Genomic DNA, 21,156 nt, shown 5'->3' with positions numbered 1-21,156 from the left:
CTTGTCTTTCTAAGGACTATTGTGCAGGGTCCAGACAAGTTTCAAATGTTCAAATTATACCTGCAATGAGATTGGTTTAAATGACTGTATTCCTTATTCATACTATACTGTGCTGTCTGTTGTAATTATCCAAGCAGCAATGTTTATTAACAAAGCCTGCCTCTTAAACATTTTTTACATTTTTTTTTATAGTAAGTTTATAAGGTGTCTATTTCTAAAAAGCTTTATAACTGACCCATCTATGCTATTCTTAAATAGCACACCACAACTGGTGTGGCATGTTTGGTAAGCACTGGTATGCACAGGTGGTCATTTCTTGAAATCTTTCAATTACACTTGACCTCTTTCCCATTCGGATACATTAGAATGCTAGATCTCAGTTTCAATATGAAGCACACAAATAAAAATAAAAATAAAAAAAAATCAACATTTTTGTCAATTGAAATTATATATATATATACAGTGCCTTGCGAAAGTATTCGGCCCCCTTGAACTTTGCGACCTTTTGCCACATTTCAGGCTTCAAACATAAAGATATGAAACTGTAATTTTTTGTGAAGAATCAACAACAAATGGGACACAATCATGAAGTGGAACGAAATTTATTGGATATTTCAAACTTTTTAAACAAATAAAAAACTGAAAAATTGGGCGTGCAAAATTATTCAGCCCCCTTAAGTTAATACTTTGTAGCGCCACCTTTTGCTGCGATTACAGCTGTAAGTCGCTTGGGGTATGTCTCTATCAGTTTTGCACATCAAGAGACTGAAATTTTTGCCCATTCCTCCTTGCAAAACAGCTCGAGCTCAGTGAGGTTGGATGGAGAGCATTTGTGAACAGCAGTTTTCAGTTCTTTCCACAGATTCTCGATTGGATTCAGGTCTGGACTTTGACTTGGCCATTCTAACACCTGGATATGTTTATTTGTGAACCATTCCATTGTAGATTTTGCTTTATGTTTTGGATCATTGTCTTGTTGGAAGACAAATCTCCGTCCCAGTCTCAGGTCTTTTGCAGACTCCATCAGGTTTTCTTCCAGAATGGTCCTGTATTTGGCTCCATCCATCTTCCCATCAATTTTAACCATCTTCCCTGTCCCTGCTGAAGAAAAGCAGGCCCAAACCATGATGCTGCCACCACCATGTTTGACAGTGGGGATGGTGTGTTCAGGGTGATGAGCTGTGTTGCTTTTACGCCAAACATAACGTTTTGCATTGTTGCCAAAAAGTTTGATTTTGGTTTCATCTGACCAGAGCACCTTCTTCCACATGTTTGGTGTGTCTCCCAGGTGGCTTGTGGCAAACTGTAAACGACACTTTTTATGGATATCTTTAAGAAATGGCTTTCTTCTTGCCACTCTTCCATAAAGGCCAGATTTGTGCAGTATACGACTGATTGTTGTCCTATGGACAGAGTCTCCCACCTCAGCTGTAGATCTCTGCAGTTCATCCAGAGTGATCATGGGCCTCTTGGCTGCATCTCTGATCAGTCTTCTCCTTGTATGAGCTGAAAGTTTAGAGGGACGGCCAGGTCTTGGTAGATTTGCAGTGGTCTGATACTCCTTCCATTTCAATATTATCGCTTGCACAGTGCTCCTTGGGATGTTTAAAGCTTGGGAAATCTTTTTGTATCCAAATCCGGCTTTAAACTTCTCCACAACAGTATCTCGGACCTGCCTGGTGTGTTCCTTGTTCTTCATGATGCTCTCTGCGCTTTAAACGGACCTCTGAGACTATCACAGTGCAGGTGCATTTATACGGAGACTTGATTACACACAGGTGGATTCTATTTATCATCATTAGTCATTTAGGTCAACATTGGATCATTCAGAGATCCTCACTGAACTTCTGGAGAGAGTTTGCTGCACTGAAAGTAAAGGGGCTGAATAATTTTGCACGCCCAATTTTTCAGTTTTTTTATTTGTTAAAAAAGTTTGAAATATCCAATAAATTTCGTTCCACTTCATGATTGTGTCCCACTTGTTGTTGATTCTTCACAAAAAATTACAGTTTCATATCTTTATGTTTGAAGCCTGAAATGTGGCAAAAGGTCGCAAAGTTCAAGGGGGCCGAATACTTTCGCAAGGCACTGTATATATATATATATATATATATATATATATATATATATATATATATATATCTCAAGGTCATGTACTATAGTAAAAAAAAGCAGATTTCTTTTGCAACTGTTTTTTTAAGAGAAGGAGTTTACAAAAGATAACATTTCCACCTGACTGATGATCATTAGGTTACTCATTGAATAGGTACCAGTAACCACAAACAAAGCCTGAAGTGGATAATGCATACCAGATACTTCGTTATTACTAATGTGACCCTACACACACAGATACCTGGATGAATTAACTTCCTCAAAATCCTTGTCATCTGATAAGTCAGCTCTAACACTAATGACAAAGGGGAGAGTTATTTTAATTCTCTGTCATCTGCAACTTTTTTGAAGTATATACTATAAATGTCAGATGTTTCTATAGTACTGACAGAATACTATAGTTCTATTAATTAAAAAGATAATTTAGTACATTTAGAGTTAAGGATGAGGTTAAATTTGAGAACTGCTTTATGCAACGCTCTGAGTTTAACTCAAAAGTGTAATTCAATTGTGGGCTTCTTGTTGGCAAAGCCAAACTTGTTGGTTGTATTGTATAATGTACTGTATAAACTTTGGAGGGCTATTTGTATATGAGAAAGTATTATCAACTGTAGCACATATGGGACATTTCTCACGCTGATAAACAAGTTGTGTGTGAATGGGAGTTTATCTTGCTCACAAAGGTGTAACCGCTGTTTAAAATGGATTTAGTATTCTATATTCATGTCTGCATGCTTGGCAAGCTACCAAGTGTGTAAAATGTGTTTTCTCTTGAAAATTTTGCTTTCATATTCATGTGGCATAATGAACAGAAGGTTTTTAAAAAAACTTACAGTACAAGATAAACAACTTAGCTTTACTTAACCTATATATATATATATATATATATATATATATATATATATATATATATATATAATTTCAATTTTGGAAATGATCTTTTTTTTTATTTAAAAGATTAATAGGTGAGTTTTTTGTTCCCTTTCCAAAAATCTTACATTCAAATGGTTTCTAAGCGTGAAGATGGATACTGTTCTCTTTCTACAGATCTCTCTCCTCTTCCAACCTTAATGCTACACTCAAAACTCAAACCTCTGATTGGTTGATTTCCTTGACGCTGTGAAAGTGACATGTGTTTACAATAACACAACTTCTGGGGAACAGGATATTGGATTAAGTGCTGTTTGGGGAAACAATCTCCATCTCCCTTGAAGAGAGAGCATTACATCAGAGTAGGGATAGGAGCAAGCGGCTCCAAGGGAATGGGATCGGCAAACCTTCCTCCTTTTGCAGGAAATGGGCGAAGCCTTGCCTGAAATTATTACTCAGACATTTTGTGCTCCGAAGGAAATGTCTCCTGATAGCTCAAGCTATTGGTTTCCTGTTGAGAACAAACAGTTTTGGCAAAACCAGAAATGGACAGGAAGGGCAGATGATCTGGGGGTCACTAAAGATACTTGTTCAAACTTAAAGTTAACATTCATTTTCTAAAAATGGAATCTGGGAAGGTTGAGGGTTGTTTTTCTTAGCTCTGCTAAACAAATTCTCTATTGTCAGTAATATCATTTTATGATGATGAGCAAGCTACAAAACCCTAAACCTCTCATCTACCATTTGCATGTCACATAATGCATGGAGGAGAAGATTAACGTTATAAATCAGCAGGCATCACATAAAACAAAACCAAATGCCAGGAGATTGATTCATCACAAAATGTAAAACCACACTTTAATAACTTTCATTTAAAGCGGATTATTGGACTGGCTTCTGTCTGGCCAGATGCCAGCGAGCAGTGGGGCTGTTTTAATAGGACGTGGCATATGGACCGTTAGCCTGGTTATTGTTGAGAAGGTACACTTTCAACTGTGGGATTGTAACCAGGAGAAAGGGAATCCAGCCTTCAAACAGGAACAGGAGTGGATATGGAAGCTTTGCAATGCTTATCAGACTCAGAGATAACAAATGGGACTGATCAGAGCTCTGTTGCGCTGGAAATGAGGCTTGAATCTCCTTCAAAGGCTGCACTGATGGTATAATAAAACACGATTAACTGCAGTACTGAGAGAGTGCCGCTCAGCCTTGAGATTGAGATACGGTGCATGGGAAAATGCTCTTTCCTGTCCAAAAATAGAACGAATCACGGAAAATATTAAAATCCTTCAAACAGTGATGCCCCACAAAAGACCATAATACAGAGGTTTATCCACTAAGCCCTTCAATAAAAGCTGCATTGCCCAACTTCTTTCATGTTTGTAATTAATAATTCCTGATTACGTAACAAAGTACTTTTTTAATTACTAAGTAGTTTTCTGATAAAATGCCCACACCCAAAACAAAACAAAACAAAACAAAACAAAACAGATTCATAGGATAATTGCCGAGCACGGCGTCAGCCCTCCTTGCTTTTGTGGATTCATTTTATCAGTTTTAAAGTAATTCAAGCTTCATTCTAAAAAAAAAAAAACCCAGACACCTTGATGTGCATATTGTGCCCGTGTTTTTCTGCCGTGGTCCTTGTGATTTTTCATTTTATAAATTCATTAAATAATGGATTACATTTGAAGAACCAATCTTGTTGAGTTTGACAGGTCTGAACTATACCCAACTTAACTTAATTGCAGATCAGAAATGTAGCTATTGTTTGTAAAAGAATATAAACATTAATACGAATCAGATATTATTATTATTAAAAAAAAAAAAGTAACAAACAAAAAGAAACAGGCCACAAACGTGTGCTACTAATCCTCACCTAGCATTTAACAAATTTACTGTTTGAAAACTGTTTTGTATTTTTAAAATAAATGTATGTAGGCTACCCAGTTATTGCTTCAGGATGACTTCAATCAAAATCTCTAGCACAATGGTTCTATTTAACATCCGTTACAAAAGTACTGATGTTTAATGCAGAGGTTGTTCCGAGATCAATTTACTGCAAGGAAAATAAAAACTATGACGCAGAAGGACTACAGAATTCTCACTGTTCGAATGTTCCGTATCTCAGGAGATCAGAATGTCTGAAAAGGTGGCTTCAGTGGACTCACAAAGATGTGCCCTTGTTTCAACAGACCACTTGGATTTCTATTAAAAAAAAGAAGCAGAGATGCTCATTGTATTTCCCTCATTGTTTTCTTTAGGATGAAAAAAAAAAATCAGGCTGAACTGGATTGTTTTTATTCGTTCAGGGGCGGCCACAAAACGGACTCAGTGCGGCACATATAAATTGTAAATCACTATTGTCCAGTGAGTCATACGCACCATCAGTCATACAGAAGCACAGAGAGACAGTGCTGCAGTATCTTTAGAAATGAACAGCATCTTCACATGCATCACTCGGTATTCAGAGCACAGTTGTGAAAGAAAAGCATTCCTTATACAATCTACAGTGAATGTGTTCTCAATAGACCCATCCGATGGTCAGAAGAAGAAATCTGCACTTGCCAAAAAATGAATACAAACATCTATGCCTTAAGGAAAACCGAGAAAAAATGCAGTTCACATTCCACGAACAAACAAACCAGCTTCATTTAGTCATGTTAAAACCACATGGCCACTCCCACATCTCTTGAACAATATTTATTGTACTTTTTTTTTTGTAATACTTCTATACTATAGATAACCTACAGTAGCTTGCTGGTAAAGTGCCTTGCAGTCAAAGACTGCAATGATTGCAACTTACAGGAGCTGTTCTGTCACAGTATATGACATTAACGTTAGCTTTCAATGGTGTGTACACTGCAAGCTGCTTACTGTAAAGGTCACAGTGAACAGGTCCAAACAATATAACTCAGTCACGTGTACAAATGTAGAAGTGGCATCCAGCTACAATACAAAAGAACAAAAGAGAGCTTAACTTTCTAAATAAATGAAACCTACCTTACAAGAACTAGGGAACAAGATGACTTGCTGCTCCTTAACTATATCAATGCTGCTGGTGTTTACGTAAAGGGGTGATCTATTAATGAATTATTTCTACTAGAGTTAAGTAAAATGCTGAGTGATTGAGAATAATGTTATTCTGGCTGTCACAAGGTCTATCAACGGGACAGTATCGATGTATCAATTTGCTATTGTCCAGTATAAATAAGCCTTTCTTTCCATAAACGTACATTAAATCACTGGTATATATTTGTGGTGATGTAACGTTTTTTATTTGTATTCTGTTTATTCCTTGGGTGGAAGGAATCCCTCTTATAAACCTTATACACAACGATTCAAGGGCGTGACCGCTTTAGAAACTGACAACATGTAAAAGGAAGAAATGCTTCGTTACCCAAAAACTGCTCAATATATTTTCATGTTCGGCTGAAGGAAATGTAATGTTTGTGACTATTAAAGGGCATTTTTACACACCAAAAATATAAATATATGTTTGTTAGAGTCAGGCTGCTCTTTCCAACAGCTCTTTTTATTCTGCACAAGCCCTGTTTAAACTACAGTTTTACCGATTCACTTTTTGCATAAGAGCACTAATAACCTATAAAAAAAAAAAAATTTAAAGTATACCATTTTTAAAAGTATCTGGGATTCGACTTCTTGGATTAGCAAACAGAAGAGTTTAAATCTTGTTTTATAAATCTACAGCATACCCCAGTTTTATAAGATGACCATGACCTTGTTTGAGTATAGGATTTATAACTCGGTGCCAGGAATTTGTGTAATCTGAACCCTGAAACCTGCTCCGAACTGTTGCTGTACAACTCCCAAAAGGTAATCAGTTCATCAGTGCGTGTATATGAGTTATTGATGAATTTTAATAACAAGAGGTCTAAGACATCATAAGGTTCTACAATTACTGCTCCAAAATACAATTTTGAATGAAGCCGACAAGTCTCCAATGAGTATGATAATCTGCTATAAAAAAAAAAAAAACATACTACATTATTTGAAAGTGTGTTTCTCAGAGAATACACTAAGGTTTTTAATTGGTTCAATGTGCAGTACATGCTTATTGCTTAGGTTAAATTCCTCAAAAGAACAACATAACCTGCATGCTTTTGTTGCACTCGATTTAAAATCAAGCAAAAGTACAATCCACATTCGAATCTGAAAAGCAATACCGTAAGAAGGGTACAGAACAGCTTCAAGTAATTGGAGTCCCCAGATCAATCAGCCGCAGTTCCACAGGACAGCAACAACAAAACCATCATTCCGTGTTTCTTAGTTCCAATCTTTTCATCCCAACGGGACCATGAACCGCACTTGCGATACGGCAGTGTGGGACATAAAAATACAGATTGAAATGGAACCGAAAAACTAATTTACTGGGGGAGATTCACTTTATTTTGACTTGTTTTCTTCTGATAAACTGATCTCTGAACCTGCCTTAGAAATCTTTCAGCAGGCAGAAAAGCCTTGTTGCTCCTTCCTGTTGCAAAAAACCATATACATTTGCAGTTTTTACCTGATCCTTAACAATACAGCACCTAACACTCACACCATGTCCATCTGCCTACCTACCTGCAATATCACGGAAGAACGCAAACTACCCCTGCTCACTGCATGTTCCAGTTCGTGTTGATTTGTCCACAATGCGTGTTGTCATATTATGTAAACCACATGTATTAGTTACCATCTTGACTAAGCTACAACCTTTATTTTTCAAGCTAACACAATTTAAATTAAGATGATCAATTCTCACTCGTATGCTTTTAAATGAATCAGCCGTATTTCTAAAGCATTAGATGCACAACATGATGCTTTGAAGACCGCGCAGGTGGCTATACTAAAGCAGAGGGAGTTACTTCAGGCTGAATGACAGCAAGGACTTAACCGACAAGGAGGCGTATGAGAAACAACATTTTAATAGTTGAAATAAATACTCCAGTACATGCATGATCGAAACACATTAAAAAGACTAGGAAGTCTGGTAAATAGTGTAAAATCTCTAGAACACACTCACAGCAGCTTTTACCCATTTAAATTCACTTATGGAAAACATAAACACAACTGCCACTCTCCACTTTTACACAACTGATTCACTTCTACATATCACAGGATTTCAAAAGGTCAGACACATGTAGCTACATCCATCGTTTCATATGCTGTGTTTCCAAATGTTTGAAAACTGAGGTAACCTTTTTATTACATTTTATTTGAACTTTGCACAGATTTGGCTAATGATGAAGGTCAAAAGAGATCTCTGAAGGTTAAGAGAGACCTCAAATCACAACCAGCGTGATTAAAGCTCTTTCCTCTTTTTTTTACTATATCAAATTGTGTATTAATCTCAGACCAGCTTACATGTCAGCATTAGCCATCCTTGTTGCTTTTGCTTTCTCTAATATGATGACTTCAAACAGAGGAGGGTAAATCCAATAAAATTCTTTGGTATATAAAATTGTTGTTAAGATGTTATTTTACGGTTTTTAATTCACAGAATGGGAATTAACTGGCGGTAAAGTCCTGGGTGAAGATCTGTCCCTTAGTGCCTGAGATAGCAAGTTGCATCCGTCGGAGATGGCGCAAGCAGAGTTCCGCAATCGCTCCCTGTAATCAGGCATCTTGGTGCTGCTTTCTGGATGCTGGGCTACATCCCTGAGGCCTTGAGTCAGGAGCACACAAGCTGAAACCACACTCATGGCACCTCCGAGAACCGCAGTCTGCACTGCCTTCCCCTCGGGGTTGATGGTGGCAGCTTTGCCCAAAAACTGGGGCTCAGTAGCAAAGCCCACCAAGGCATGCACAGATTGCACCAAAGGTCCGCTGAACAGGACGCACCTGTTCCTTGTCAGTTCACTGGGAGATGTTTTCACCTCTTTAACGCAGGCCAGGAGGGCAGTGGCACTGGTACTCATACACTTCACGCTCAGTTTAAACTGCTCCTTGGCAAACTTGTCCTTGGATTTATCACTGGCCAGGACACAGGCATCTGTCAGGGTCTTTAGGTTTTTTGAGATGTTTTGGGACACCTCCAGTAAAAGCGGGGGGGTCAGCTCTCCTAACGCGGTGGTCTTCATGATGCCACAGCTTTGCTCCACTTCATGCCTGCACCGGGTCACTTTGTAGCGATCCACTAAGCCCGGTAGAGCAGGTTGGGAGCCCGGGGTCTCCACTGCAGCCAGGTAAGCAGCATGCGCTGAATACTCAGTCAATGAGACCACCAGGTCCCCCATTTCCATCAGCCGGTCCCCTACCTCGGTGAACTTGCCCATGTTGAGCTGGCTCTGGATATCGTGCGTCAGGATGGAAAGTTCCTTGGTCCTGGCGATGACGGTATCCCTGCATTTCTCAAAAGTCTCTGCGACATAAAGGCCATCTGTATTGACGACCGGTCTCGTCTCACTGGACAACAGAAGCAAATCCGCCACCAGCTGCATCTTGCTTTTGCAGGCATCACAAACGGAGGAGAGTTTTTTCCTCTGCTGTGAGCCGCCGCTGCCGCTGCCACTGCCGCTGAGATGGCTGGAAGAACCCTCGCTAGTAGATTTGCCCGAGCCACTACTAGCCATAGTAGGGTGGTCAAGCTGATATATTTTGGATTTCTGAAACAGTTCAAATAACAGACATCATATTTGGGGGTTGCAACTTGGATATTTTTCATTAGTTCTTCAGCTACTAACCTTTTAAACTGTGCACTCCTAAACTGAAATGTATGAAGTGATTTTTATTATTATTATTATTATTATTGCTATTATTTTAAATGGGCATACTTGCAGCACTCAGTTTTACAAACAGCCTTATATCTGTGTTTCAGGCAACGTATAAAACAGGCTTTTTACATATTTACTATCCCACGACAAGCCCTTACTCCTGAGGCAGGCGCAGTCTTTCTACTGATTGAGAGAGCTTCTAATTTGGTCTGTTTCACCCCTCTGGCATGTTACTTCTTACTGCCCAGTGAGAGCTTTCAATCAAGCAGAGAAACAGACAGCTGACAGGAGTGTGCAGGGAGTGGATGCCAGGAGAAAGGTTTAGATCTGACAGTATTCAAAACAATACAAAATCTGCCTAGCACAGCATTAAAACTGTAGCTGAAATTAAATGTTCCTTCAGTCTTCTGTGTTTTAGTTTACTCCTTGCTTCCAAACAGCGCACACAGACACACACACACACACTATAAATAAACTCTCAATTACTGTTTCTAGTAATGCCCTTGGCTGTCCCCCCAGAGATTTCTACCTACCCTTAAAACCTATTGATAGGTCTGAAAATACACAGGTTATATATAGTTTTCTCTTTTAAAAAATATATACATATATATTTAGTCTAGTTTCAAAAATAACAATGTCAAAACACTGACGCTACCAGGGGCGTTGACTTAAAGCACCCTAGTCTCATTAAAAATAATAAAAAAATAAATAAAAAAAATGCAGTGACACGGGAGAGATCGGCACAGTGCAGTCTTGTTAGAATTTAAAAAAAAAAACACAATTTTTTTTTTTTTAAATTCCCAAATCAACCAAAAAAATATCGTTAAAGTCTATGTCCTGTAATTGAGTTGATAACAATAATGTGCCCTTTAAATTCTACTTTTTTGTAACTTGCAATTAAAAATACCTGCATGCGAGAGGGCGGCAGGGTTTCTTGGCACCTTAGAGCAACAACAGTATGATCTGATTGAGCTCAGTTTGACCACCCTATAGTGCCCGCGGGGCACTTGCATGCCTCTTCGAATGCGACCACCACCAGTGCAGTTCCGATTGACCTCACCAGGATCGCTGTGCTTTTCCAGCGTCATCATTCCATTAATGTTCCAAAATAAAAGCCTCTAGCGCTGGAGCCACGGGCGAGCTGCTGCGATCCTCTTTCGGCTTTTAATCGTTTCTTTTTCATACAAAACCCCGTTATGTAAACTAGTTCTTTCTGCAGGTATAATCCACTTTGCATGTCTATTGTCCGAATGCCCCCCTTATGAAAAAGAGGAGCATGATTCCCTCCTCGCCCGGCGTTGGTGGTGACGGCGGCGGGTTTCGGTTTTGATGATATCCATAGCAGATGACTATTCTTCTTAAACCGTTGCTTCTTCTCCAGTTAACTGCGATACATGTTTACCTCAAAACTGCTTGGAAATGAACGGGTCGTGCTTCTTCGTAGGTCAGTTGTTACAGCTCCTGCTGCATCTCCGATCAGGAAGCAGAAGAAGGTGTGGCCGTACTTGGGCTGCCTGATTCTTGTACACAGCAAAAAGCGGAGGGAGCGCTTACTCGCCAAAATACTGTAACTTATTTTCAGGCTGGGGTTTTTAAACACACGCCGCGGCGTAAAAACGAAAAAAACAACGGCACTCCCGATGTTTAGACACAGCTTTTCAGTGTGGGCGCAGCTCCAAGTGGCAGCTTCTGTTTCTTTGGTTTTATTTTGTCCGGGTTTCAGGGCATACTGGTCTACTCTCCGTCACAAGCCATCCCTTGCTGAGGCCCCGACGTGGGTGCATTCGACTACCGGTGTGGGGACAAAGTTACAATATTCCAGCAAGCGGGGTAGCGCTCCTTAACCGGACCGGCCGAGCCCTTTCCATCACGTTCGCCAATTCCGAGGTCCCCCGTGAAATTTCAAAGGAAATATATGAGCCGTGTCGTTAGCGATAAATACTTTCTGTAGACACTGTCACTGAAACACCGCTTTAAGATCTTCAGCAGTGCCTTTGCTGTAACCTCAGTTAAACCAAATGTTTGTGTTGCGCGTCACCGCCGTCTTTTTTTTTTAATGATTGACTACTTGGATGCACGCACACAAACGATTCCTGTACAAAGTCCCATATTACAGTACAAAGTTCAATGTTGACTATTCTAAATTAGAATTGATACATAATCCTTTATATTGATTTTTTAATTAAATGCAATTCTCACTTGACTTGTCCTAAAGTTTATTATGATTTGGTTAATTCACGTTGGCATACACGGTAGTACTGTAGCTGTTTTATGGTGTTCATCTATGAATGGTAAAAAAAAAAAAAAAAAAACTTACATATGTATGTAACACATACAAAAATACAATTTTAATGTATCAATATATTATATCGATATGTAATATAATGCTAAAAAATATATTTTTTTTACTAGTAGATTTTAAGCGTTGGCAATAATATACCGCAGTGGACACTCTGAATGGTTTGAAAACATGGGGACTGTATTTTGAATGCACTTTTTATTAGACCAACCCTACCTCGATGTATTGTGTGTCCTTGCTGCTCGTGAAACAGAAAACTAGCCTGGGCGGGTGTAATGTGATCCTTTGCTGTCCTAGGTAATTATACCGTCACTGATTCAACACGACCTAAAAAGAACGATAGGGCTGCGGAGTAGCGAATCAGAAGTCACGCAGGAGGGATTTGTCTCTGTGGACACGCCTTATGTGGGCTCGAGTCGTGTGATTGTTGAGAAGTGTGAGAGTTTTTTAGTCGGGGTTGAGAATGGTGTTCGTCATTGGTTAAACATCTAACGGAAAGCAAATAGTAGCCCATTGCTATGTGCATTTGAATAAAGCAGCTACATGTCATAATTGTATGCGATTTGATTCGCAAAAGGAAATGCAGTCTTTTGGTTATTTGGCCCTTACTAAAATGTCTCCTTTAAGAATTCAGTTCTTTTTAATACAAAGACACCCCGAAAACAAAAAAAAAAACCCTCTCTGTATCTTCTGTAAATAAAGCTAATATCTTTGTATTAAATAAGCAATCTCGTAAGCTCCGTGTGTATTCTGCAATAGCCACACGTAAAGGGAAGCAGTTAAAATGCAGTTTGCAGACCAATTCGCCTTGTTAACAGCTCACACTGTTTTAAAGTCCACACCAGTGTATTCGTTTACAGTGTAAAGTTAGTGCTCCGGCCGCAGCAGTTCTGCATTGTCAATCGTGCAGCTGCACAGGGCGCTGTGCCATTGGGTGGAGTGTCCTGTGAGGAAACTGTAAGGTTTCTGTTGACTGAACTGCTGAGTGTATCCCACTCTCTGTGTGTGTGTGTGTAAGAATGCCAGTGACACGAAGGATTCAACAGAAAAGGAAGTGGAATACTGCTGTAACAGGAATGGGCTATACTTTAGCTTGTTGTTAGAAAGCCATGAGTTGATTAACTAGAATAAAATACACCTGAAGAATGATTTGTAATTCAGCCAGATGTTTTGATACTGTGACAGAAACAGACAACAGAAACATATGCTGTTTGTTGTTGTTTATCTATACCAGTACTTAAATTATGTATATATATATATATATATATATATATATATATATATATATATATATATATATATATATATATCACACACATACAGTATGTTGAAAGCTTACCTACCAATGTAAAGATACAACACAATTTCTGAAAAGGATTTCACATTTGGAAATATAAGTTACAAACAGAATATATGGCACAGCAATAGGCTCAAAATTACTTATGCATTTTGCAAGCACGTATATATGGACAAATGGGAGGAAATGTTATTGAGTAAACTAGACAATAAACCATTAGAATACATAAGACATGTGGATGACATATTTGGAACATGGACACATGAAGAAGAATCTCTTGTAGTTTCATAAATTAGCAAATTATATTCATCCTAACATTTCGGTGGATTTAAGGTGGACAAAATCTGAAATTGAGTTCTTAGACACCTTGGTTAAACTTGATCAAGGATCTATTAAAACAGATCTTTACTCAAAACCCACTGAGAATTGAGAAAAGTTAACAAACTCAATAGGAATGAACTACTTGATTATAAGAAAAGGTAAGAGAGGGTTATGAGATTACCATTAATAATTACATATTCTAAATTATTACCCAACATTTCAAAAATAGTTTGGAAGCATTTACATATACTTCATAATTCAGAAAAAAATGAAAAAATATTTCCGAAAGCACAGATCGTAGCTTTTAGAAGGGATGCAAATTTAGCTGACATTTTAGTCCACAGTAAACATAAAGGGGTCAGAGATACATTAAGGGACATTGGAACCAGTAAAAGCACATGCAAAGTGTGCAAATATATTGGTAAAGATAAAAGTGAAATAAAAAAAAACAAATATTCAGTCTTAAAAAAATCTGTCATGCAAGGATAGCAACCTTGTATATGGTATATTTTACATAAAATGTAATACAATAAAATATGTAGGAGAGACAGGTACATCATTAGATGAAAGAATACAGAACCACTTATCAAATAGAAGAAATAAAGAAGAAAATGAACCAATAGTTCAGCATTTTACAAGGAACAGGCACCATGATAAGTTTGCGGTTTTAGAAAAAATAAAATTAGGTAATGTCCACTATAGAAGAATAAAAGAAAGTAAATGGATAACTAGACTAGATACCATGATGCCTGAAGGTTTCGAATAGAACGGAACAGTAGATCGTTACATAGCTATACAGTGAATGACATCACAAAGACATCAAAGAGAAATAAATGTGTGGTTACCATGGCATCAAAAGCCTATACATACCTCCAATGTTCAAACACACTTTCCCATGTTAAACATACCAAAACGTTGGGAAGCTGGCTCTTTGAGTTATATATATATATATATATAAAGCAAACAGAAATCATGGCACAACAACGCAAGCCTGCACAGGTAGACTGAGCAATAGAGAACATTATACAGTGTGTATATATATATATATATATATATATATATATATATATATATATATATATATGTGTGTGTGTGTGTGTGTGTGTGTGTGTGTGTGTGTGTGTGTGTGTGTATGTGTGTGTGTGTATATATATATATATATATATATATTCTTATAACACTTTCCAAACATATTTTAGTTCAGTCTTCCTGCTCATTTAGCCTCTATAAACAAACATCCTCTTCTTTTTCTCCTTTTCGTTTTGCACAGTGAAGCGCGATCACCTCATAATGTTGCTGTTGTGCCAAATTTAGAAATCTTGGCTTGAACTTTTGGAAAGCAACACAATGGAAGGGAAGTTTTACTCCCTTTGACACCCATCTGAGGACATGAGTTCATGTCTCTCTCTTTCTCTCTCTCTCTCTCTCTCTCTCAATTCAGTTCAAATTATTATTCTTTATAAAGCTTTATTATGTTTTCACAATGCTTTATTACACTTTGCTATGCTTTTACTATGGGGCACTTTCATAAGGGGTGTTTACTGCCAGTAACAGCTCCAGCATAACCAGATATACATTCTGCAACCTGTAACTGTAAACATGCAGCCAACCTCTTTACACGCTTTAAATGTGTACATTGGATGTAGTTTTCCTTCATTTGATTGCTTTCACTGCCTTAATTCCATCCATTGAGGGAAGCCCCTGGTTTCAAAGTATGTGTAAAGCAGGTGTAAGAGCTTCTAAAAATAAATATAAATGATCCGCATTTGTTTTATTATTTGTTTTTATGCCAATGGTTTCTTTTACATTATCTGTCTTGATCCTTTCAAATAATAGTACATTTAAATACCCTCCATGTTTATAGATAATATACACTTTGATGATCTATTTCACTTTAAATTAATTTGATATTTCTACCTGAAACTGTACTAAATTAATCCTCATGATGAATGGGTACAGGAGTGAAATGATACTAGAAGTTTTCCCAAATTACATTTACAAATGCACCTTTATCCCCCAAATGAGTCATGGAAACTTTGGATCCATAAACTACCTCTTTGTAACGTTTAAACATTTACTAGATAGAATATAAGAAATGTTTAAACCAAGCCTTCTGTAGAAATCACATTTTAACTATGTGTAGCTATATGTGGGCGTGTCTACATAACCACGCCTCCTGTTCCAACGGCCTGACGTTTATATCTAGTCAGCCAGTCAGATTAGAACAACTGGTAAAGATGGCGTCCCCAAGTAAATGGGTTTGTGTGTTGTTACTGCTGAGCGTTACTATTTTCTGCATATCGACAGCAAACGATGTCAAAAATCAAAAACCCAAAAAGAAAAAGGACATCAGAGATTATAATGATGCAGATATGGCAAGGCTGCTGGAAGAGTGGGAGGTATGCCTTTCTCTTCATTGCTAGATTGATCCATTTCATTTATAGTACAGACCTCGACCGCCGTATACGGTAGATATGATTATGATCAAGCTGGTTAAAAAACACATTATTGTATATCATCGGTTTATACGATCAACCAGATGATATACAAAGTGGTTGCACGTTTCATGCCATCAGGCTCGATAGGTTAACACGTTCCGAGAGGTCAAATGCGGTGCACTAACGGTGACTTACGCTATTATTAATAATAATAATAATAATAATAATAATAATAATAAAACAGAAGATAGTTATTATGAACGGTAAGCAATATTCTGCTGCACAACGTTGCTGTGTTAAGTGTCTTTCATTCTAAAAGCTGTTTCCTGACTTTAGTTAAATACTGGTGGTAGTCGTAACATGTGACCCCCTTTCTCTAAACAAGCGGAAGAAAGATGCTGCTTATGAAATCGAGAGTTTAAACATGAACCTGATAACAAGGCCCAGGGCAGAACAGTCCAGCCCAACCAGCACGACAAAGTCTTGGTTTAACAAAACTGGAATGCAGTTTTAGTAAAGACGGGTATACAACTAGTTAAGGCAGGAATGGAAATAAGACTCCCATTGCAGAACAGTTTGATCCGTTCCTGGTTTTACTGTTAGTTACAAACACATAAACTTGTTCCCTATACACTGTGGCTAATCAAGATTATAGTAAAATCTGGAATGAGTGAAACTGCAGTGCACTCTTATTTCCATCCATGTAAGGACACAAAAACACATTGCTGGTTAACACATAGCAATATATATATATTTTTATTTTTTTCTTTTGCTCAGAAAGATGATGATATTGAAGAGGGCGATCTCCCAGAACACAAAAGATCACCCCCGCCTATCGACTTTTCTAAAGTGGATCCAAAAAAACCTGAAGAACTTCTGAAGTTGTCCAAGAAAGGGAAGACGCTGATGGTGTTTGCGTCCGTCTCGGGAAATCCCACTGAAAAGGAGACTGAGGAGATCACCAGCCTGTGGCAGGGCAGCCTCTTCAATGCAAACTATGATGTTCAGAGGTAGGGTTGCATTTCTGCCATTGCTCAGCTACAAGTGACCCCCCCCCCCCCCCCCCCCCAATGTCTGTCATGCAATTACAACTACAATCCCCAGATTTGGATACTCTCAATTACTTGTGCTAAAGAATGTCCTCACCAAGTTTCATCACAAGTCGATTCTTTACTGTAATGCAGTTACTGTTCATACAGTACATGGTTATCTGCACACCCAATAGAAATCTGGTGGGGCACAATTTCATCAAGGAAACTTTTTTTTTTTTAATGCAGGGATAGGTAAAAAATAATTGACATTGGAGTATATTTTTCTAAGCATTTACTCTTTAGTCTTTAATTCCTGTTTTTCAAATCCCAAATCCCCTGACTCTGGCTTGTAGAAATGCCATTGTTCTGAGTTTCAGGCATTGTGAACTCCTGCGGTGTTCCCTTGGCTGTGGTGTTTGGTTCATTTAAAGTATCAGGTTACATTCTGTAATAACAGGAAACAAGTAGCTCAAGTTAAGGGAGGTACAAACTGGCTTATGTATTTGAGACCAATAACAAATAAATCATGTTGGAAAATATATGAATTAAAAAATGTGTGTGTGGGGTGTTTTTGTAATTTTAAATATATTTCAGAAGTTAAATGTAGGTGTCAGATTGGCTAGCTGAAGAGAGGTTTCCATTCCAGGTTCTAGTAGGTCTGATAAAACTTCCCCAACTAATCCAACCACTTTTATTTATAGTATTTAGAAATGTGAATGTAAAATACCCCTGGCTTTAATGAAGATTGTAGAAAATATAATTCCTTCCAACTCTCTCTCTCTCTCTGTGCTGAAGTCAAAGGAACTTCCTTGTGCTTATTATAGAGCTGTATCTCTTGTGGTTGAGAGTGACATTCTATTAAATGTCCTGGTCTATAATTTGTGTACAGTAGAGGAAAGGTGTGAGGACAGCTTGACAGTAATTAACAATTAGATAAGTAATTATTTTCATGGTCTAACAGGGTATACAGAAACCTAGTACCTCTGGTTATAATGCAGGTTTACCCTGCCATGTGACTTGCTGTATTGGATTAAATACTATCTGCTCCCCGTTAATTGATTATTATTTGATCTCCTGTCATCCTGCAGTATTCTGTCTAGTCTGACAGCTGTTGCACATTTCTTATGTCTGTAGACAGTGTCAACCCCCTACGTTTTTATGTAGTCATATCTGTCCTGGTGTATAAATCATTCTATTTTATTTTATAGAAAGCATGTCAGAATCTTTCATGTGTGTTCAGGGAGCTCAGATTTACTTCCCTCGTGAATTACGAGACTAAATAACCTAGTGGCACCACGTCAGACATGGCACTGGAAGTGACTGCAGTTTAAAAACTCAACGTCAAGTTTGAATTCTTTTTTTCCCCTCTTTTGATTTGAGTTTGATTTCCTCTCAGATTCGTTGTGGGCTCTAACCGTGCCATCTTCATGCTGCGGGACGGGGGCTACGCGTGGGAGATCAAAGACTTCCTTGTGAACCAGGAGCGCTGCGCCGATGTGACTGTGGAGGGTCAGGTGTTCCCTGGGAAAGGAGCAGAAAAGAAGGGAAAGCAAGGGGAGAAGAACCAGAACGAGATCAACCCAGACAAGAAGAAGAAGAAGAAGGAAGAAAGCAAGGAATCCAAATCCAACAAAGAGAGTAACAAGGATAACAAAAACAAAGTAGAGTTGTGATCCTCGTTCGTGTGAACTGTGCCTCTAAACAGCCTTTCTACTACAGCACTCCCCTCCCCTGTTTACTGAGGCATCTCTTAACCCTGTGTGCTTTTAATCCTGGTCGGTGTGGTTCTCCAGTGGAACAGTCACACCGTCAGGGTTAAAGGTACACCTTCAATCTATCAATCATTCAGTCTTTATTGAAACTAAAGGAAAGTAAGTGCAGGTAAATGAACCAAGCGCTTTGTTTACCTTTCCTCGGTTTCTTTGGGATTAAAGGTTGATGAGCATGGGTTACTTATCACGTCTGAAGGTTTACCCCCAGTAGTATTAAGTTACTCATTTAGAAAAACTTCTGTGTGAAAAACTCCAGCAAAACTCACGGTACGGTTATTTCAAGTTTTACGTTTATTGATGCGTTAATAGACAGCCAGCATTAGCAGGATAAAATGAACCCCCCGAGTTACTGTGTTATGGATGGCAGGCATTCCCCACCTCCTCTGCTAGGAAACGGGTCATTTTTCAGTTATTTAAAGTGGTGGTCTTCGTAGTTTGCTCTGCAGTAAGACCAATACCTGTCAGCCACTTCTACTTTTAATCGGATCGCATCAGGGTGCTCAAGGCACATTGGCCAGCATTTTTTTTGGGGGGGTTCTATGCTGGCCAACCACAGCTTGAATTTGACACCACAGCCATCTGATTGCATATTCACCAATTTTAATAAATCATTGTAGCATTGTAGGGTTCCCGTTTTTTGATTTTGAACCCGATAAAGCACCATCAAATTGGACAATTCTAAATCCGTTTCCATTATGTCTGGCTAATGTTAAGGATACAAAAAAAAGATAATTTAAACTGGAATTCATAGTAGAAAAACTGTTTTGACAAAACCTGAAAATACTACAAAAAAAGTGTATTGTTGTTTACTTTTCTAAAAGTGCCATCTATTGTATGTTTAGAAAAACATAACCCTAATACAATCTATTTTATGTTCTTTTCCCCGCCCCCCCAAAGCAAAAATCCACAGTATATTGCTAGAAAAGTACAGGATAATCCAGTATAAGGATCTGGCCATGGCATTTCTCAGTGGTGTGTATGAATTCCCCTTCGATGTTCTTGCATTGTGAGTCTGATTTATCCTAATTAGCAGTCAATGAAAAGGTATAATAAAGTCTGTTGATGACTCCTGGTGTTAAATGGTATTGATTGTTTAAGTAATATGTTTACTTGGATTTTTATAATAAAAGTTTTTCTACCATAGTAGAATTGTTTTTCCTATGCTTTCTTCTATTTGGAAGCCAGCTGGGTTATTTACATGAAACCTGTTTTGTGTATAGAACAGGTTCTCAAGCACAGTACTTGTCTGACAAAAAGCCACTCCTTGTGCTAGCGCTGTTGACCCACTTGATCTGACACGTTCACTGTAGAGCCGGTTGGAATTTAATACCACAGGGTGATTCGGCACTTTTACAGGCCCGGATATCTGTATGTCAATTATAAGAAAAAGAATTCAGTCAGCCTTGCTAAGATCAATCCTTGTCATGTAATTTGCTGTTCTGTATGTGTAGTGGTTGAAGCTGATTACCAGCAATAACAAGCAGTTTTGTTTGAGACTGGTAATTTAAATTCATTTTCAGCTTTAACAGGCTATTGTCAATAATCCCGAGCATTTTATTTTTCAAGGTTTTCCGGTATGAATTGCTAATACCGTATAATACTGAAAATGTATGTTCTCTTCACATCAGTGGATTACTGCAGCTCCGTTTACTGTGCAGAATGTGTTTATGCTTCTAGAATTGAGCTCACCCTTTCGGATTTGCTTCTGAAGAGCCGAAGCGGACACTGCAGAATTTCCTTGTGATTTTCAGGGGTGGTGTTGTGTGATTTCAGTGCCAGTTGAATTTATGTTTGTCTTTTAAATAAATATTTAGAATTCTCCATTTAATGTTATTGGACGGTTTGTTTGGTTCTTCTGAAACTAATCACAGTCTACCAGAAAGAAAGTGGATTTGAATCCTTCTGTAAGGTACCATTCTCAAGACTGATAGTTTTGGATGCCAAATTATTGGATTTCATTTTTATGTTGCTTTTACTAAAGTTTTTTTTTTTTTTTTAAAACAAAAAGCTGTGTGTTTGTCCTTAACTTCTCAGAAGATGCATGGTATATATTTTAACTACTACAATACTATGTGTGTAAGAGACTATCAAGTGTATACAGTATACGCAAAATACATGCCATGTACCTTTTTCTGCAATGGCTGTGGATGCTAGTGTAAGTATTAGCATATATACAAGCAGCCCCTAAAAGTGTATTGTAACTGAAAACACAAGCTCTTTGGCTCACGACTCATTACGCTGTTCTGTTTGTCTGATCAAGACGGCTGGTGTTGTTTCTAGGCATGGATGCATATCTC

At 38.1% G+C, this 21,156-nt stretch overlaps 2 protein-coding genes across 3 annotated transcripts; one reads left to right on the top strand and one right to left on the bottom strand.

Moving 5' to 3' along the window:
* Positions 1 to 7,895: 7,895 nt before the first annotated feature.
* Positions 7,896 to 11,725, bottom strand: LOC117969336 (talin rod domain-containing protein 1-like). Of its 2 annotated transcripts, none has more exons than XM_034917209.2 (2): positions 10,609 to 11,725; positions 7,896 to 9,593 (listed from the first exon to the last, which is right to left on the bottom strand). In XM_034917209.2, the coding sequence occupies exons 1-2, from the start codon at positions 10,612 to 10,614 to the stop codon at positions 8,478 to 8,480; spliced, it is 1,122 nt and encodes a 373-aa protein (XP_034773100.1). In that variant the 5' UTR covers positions 10,615 to 11,725; the 3' UTR covers positions 7,896 to 8,477. The 2 variants fall into 2 exon arrangements, with proteins under 2 accessions (XP_034773100.1, XP_034773101.1); XM_034917210.2 differs by having other exon boundaries at positions 10,762 to 11,725.
* A 4,112-nt stretch (positions 11,726 to 15,837) lies between these two features.
* LOC117427858 (LRP chaperone MESD-like) lies at positions 15,838 to 20,002 on the top strand. The gene is made up of 3 exons (XM_034046209.3): positions 15,838 to 16,017; positions 16,834 to 17,066; positions 18,484 to 20,002. The coding sequence occupies exons 1-3, from the start codon at positions 15,856 to 15,858 to the stop codon at positions 18,758 to 18,760; spliced, it is 672 nt and encodes a 223-aa protein (XP_033902100.3). The 5' UTR covers positions 15,838 to 15,855; the 3' UTR covers positions 18,761 to 20,002.
* The last annotated feature ends 1,154 nt before the right edge of the window (positions 20,003 to 21,156 follow it).

This window comes from Acipenser ruthenus, chromosome 21 (genome assembly GCF_902713425.1).
Source record: "Acipenser ruthenus chromosome 21, fAciRut3.2 maternal haplotype, whole genome shotgun sequence".
Lineage (NCBI taxonomy): Eukaryota > Metazoa > Chordata > Actinopteri > Acipenseriformes > Acipenseridae > Acipenser > Acipenser ruthenus.
The sequence above is the reverse complement of the archived record's forward strand: the minus strand, read 5'-3'. Positions and strand labels throughout refer to the sequence as shown.

What these genes read in the sequence shown, in the direction of transcription:
- LOC117427858 (XM_034046209.3), top strand. Translation starts at nt 15,856, where the DNA reads ATGGCGTCCCCAAGTAAATGGGTTTGTGTGTTGTTACTGCTGAGCGTT. An exon ending in GGCTGCTGGAAGAGTGGGAG is followed by an intron (nt 16,018 to 16,833) that starts GTATGCCTTTCT and finishes TCTTTTGCTCAG; the next exon opens with AAAGATGATGATATTGAAGA. An exon ending in GCAAACTATGATGTTCAGAG is followed by an intron (nt 17,067 to 18,483) that starts GTAGGGTTGCAT and finishes ATTTCCTCTCAG; the next exon opens with ATTCGTTGTGGGCTCTAACC.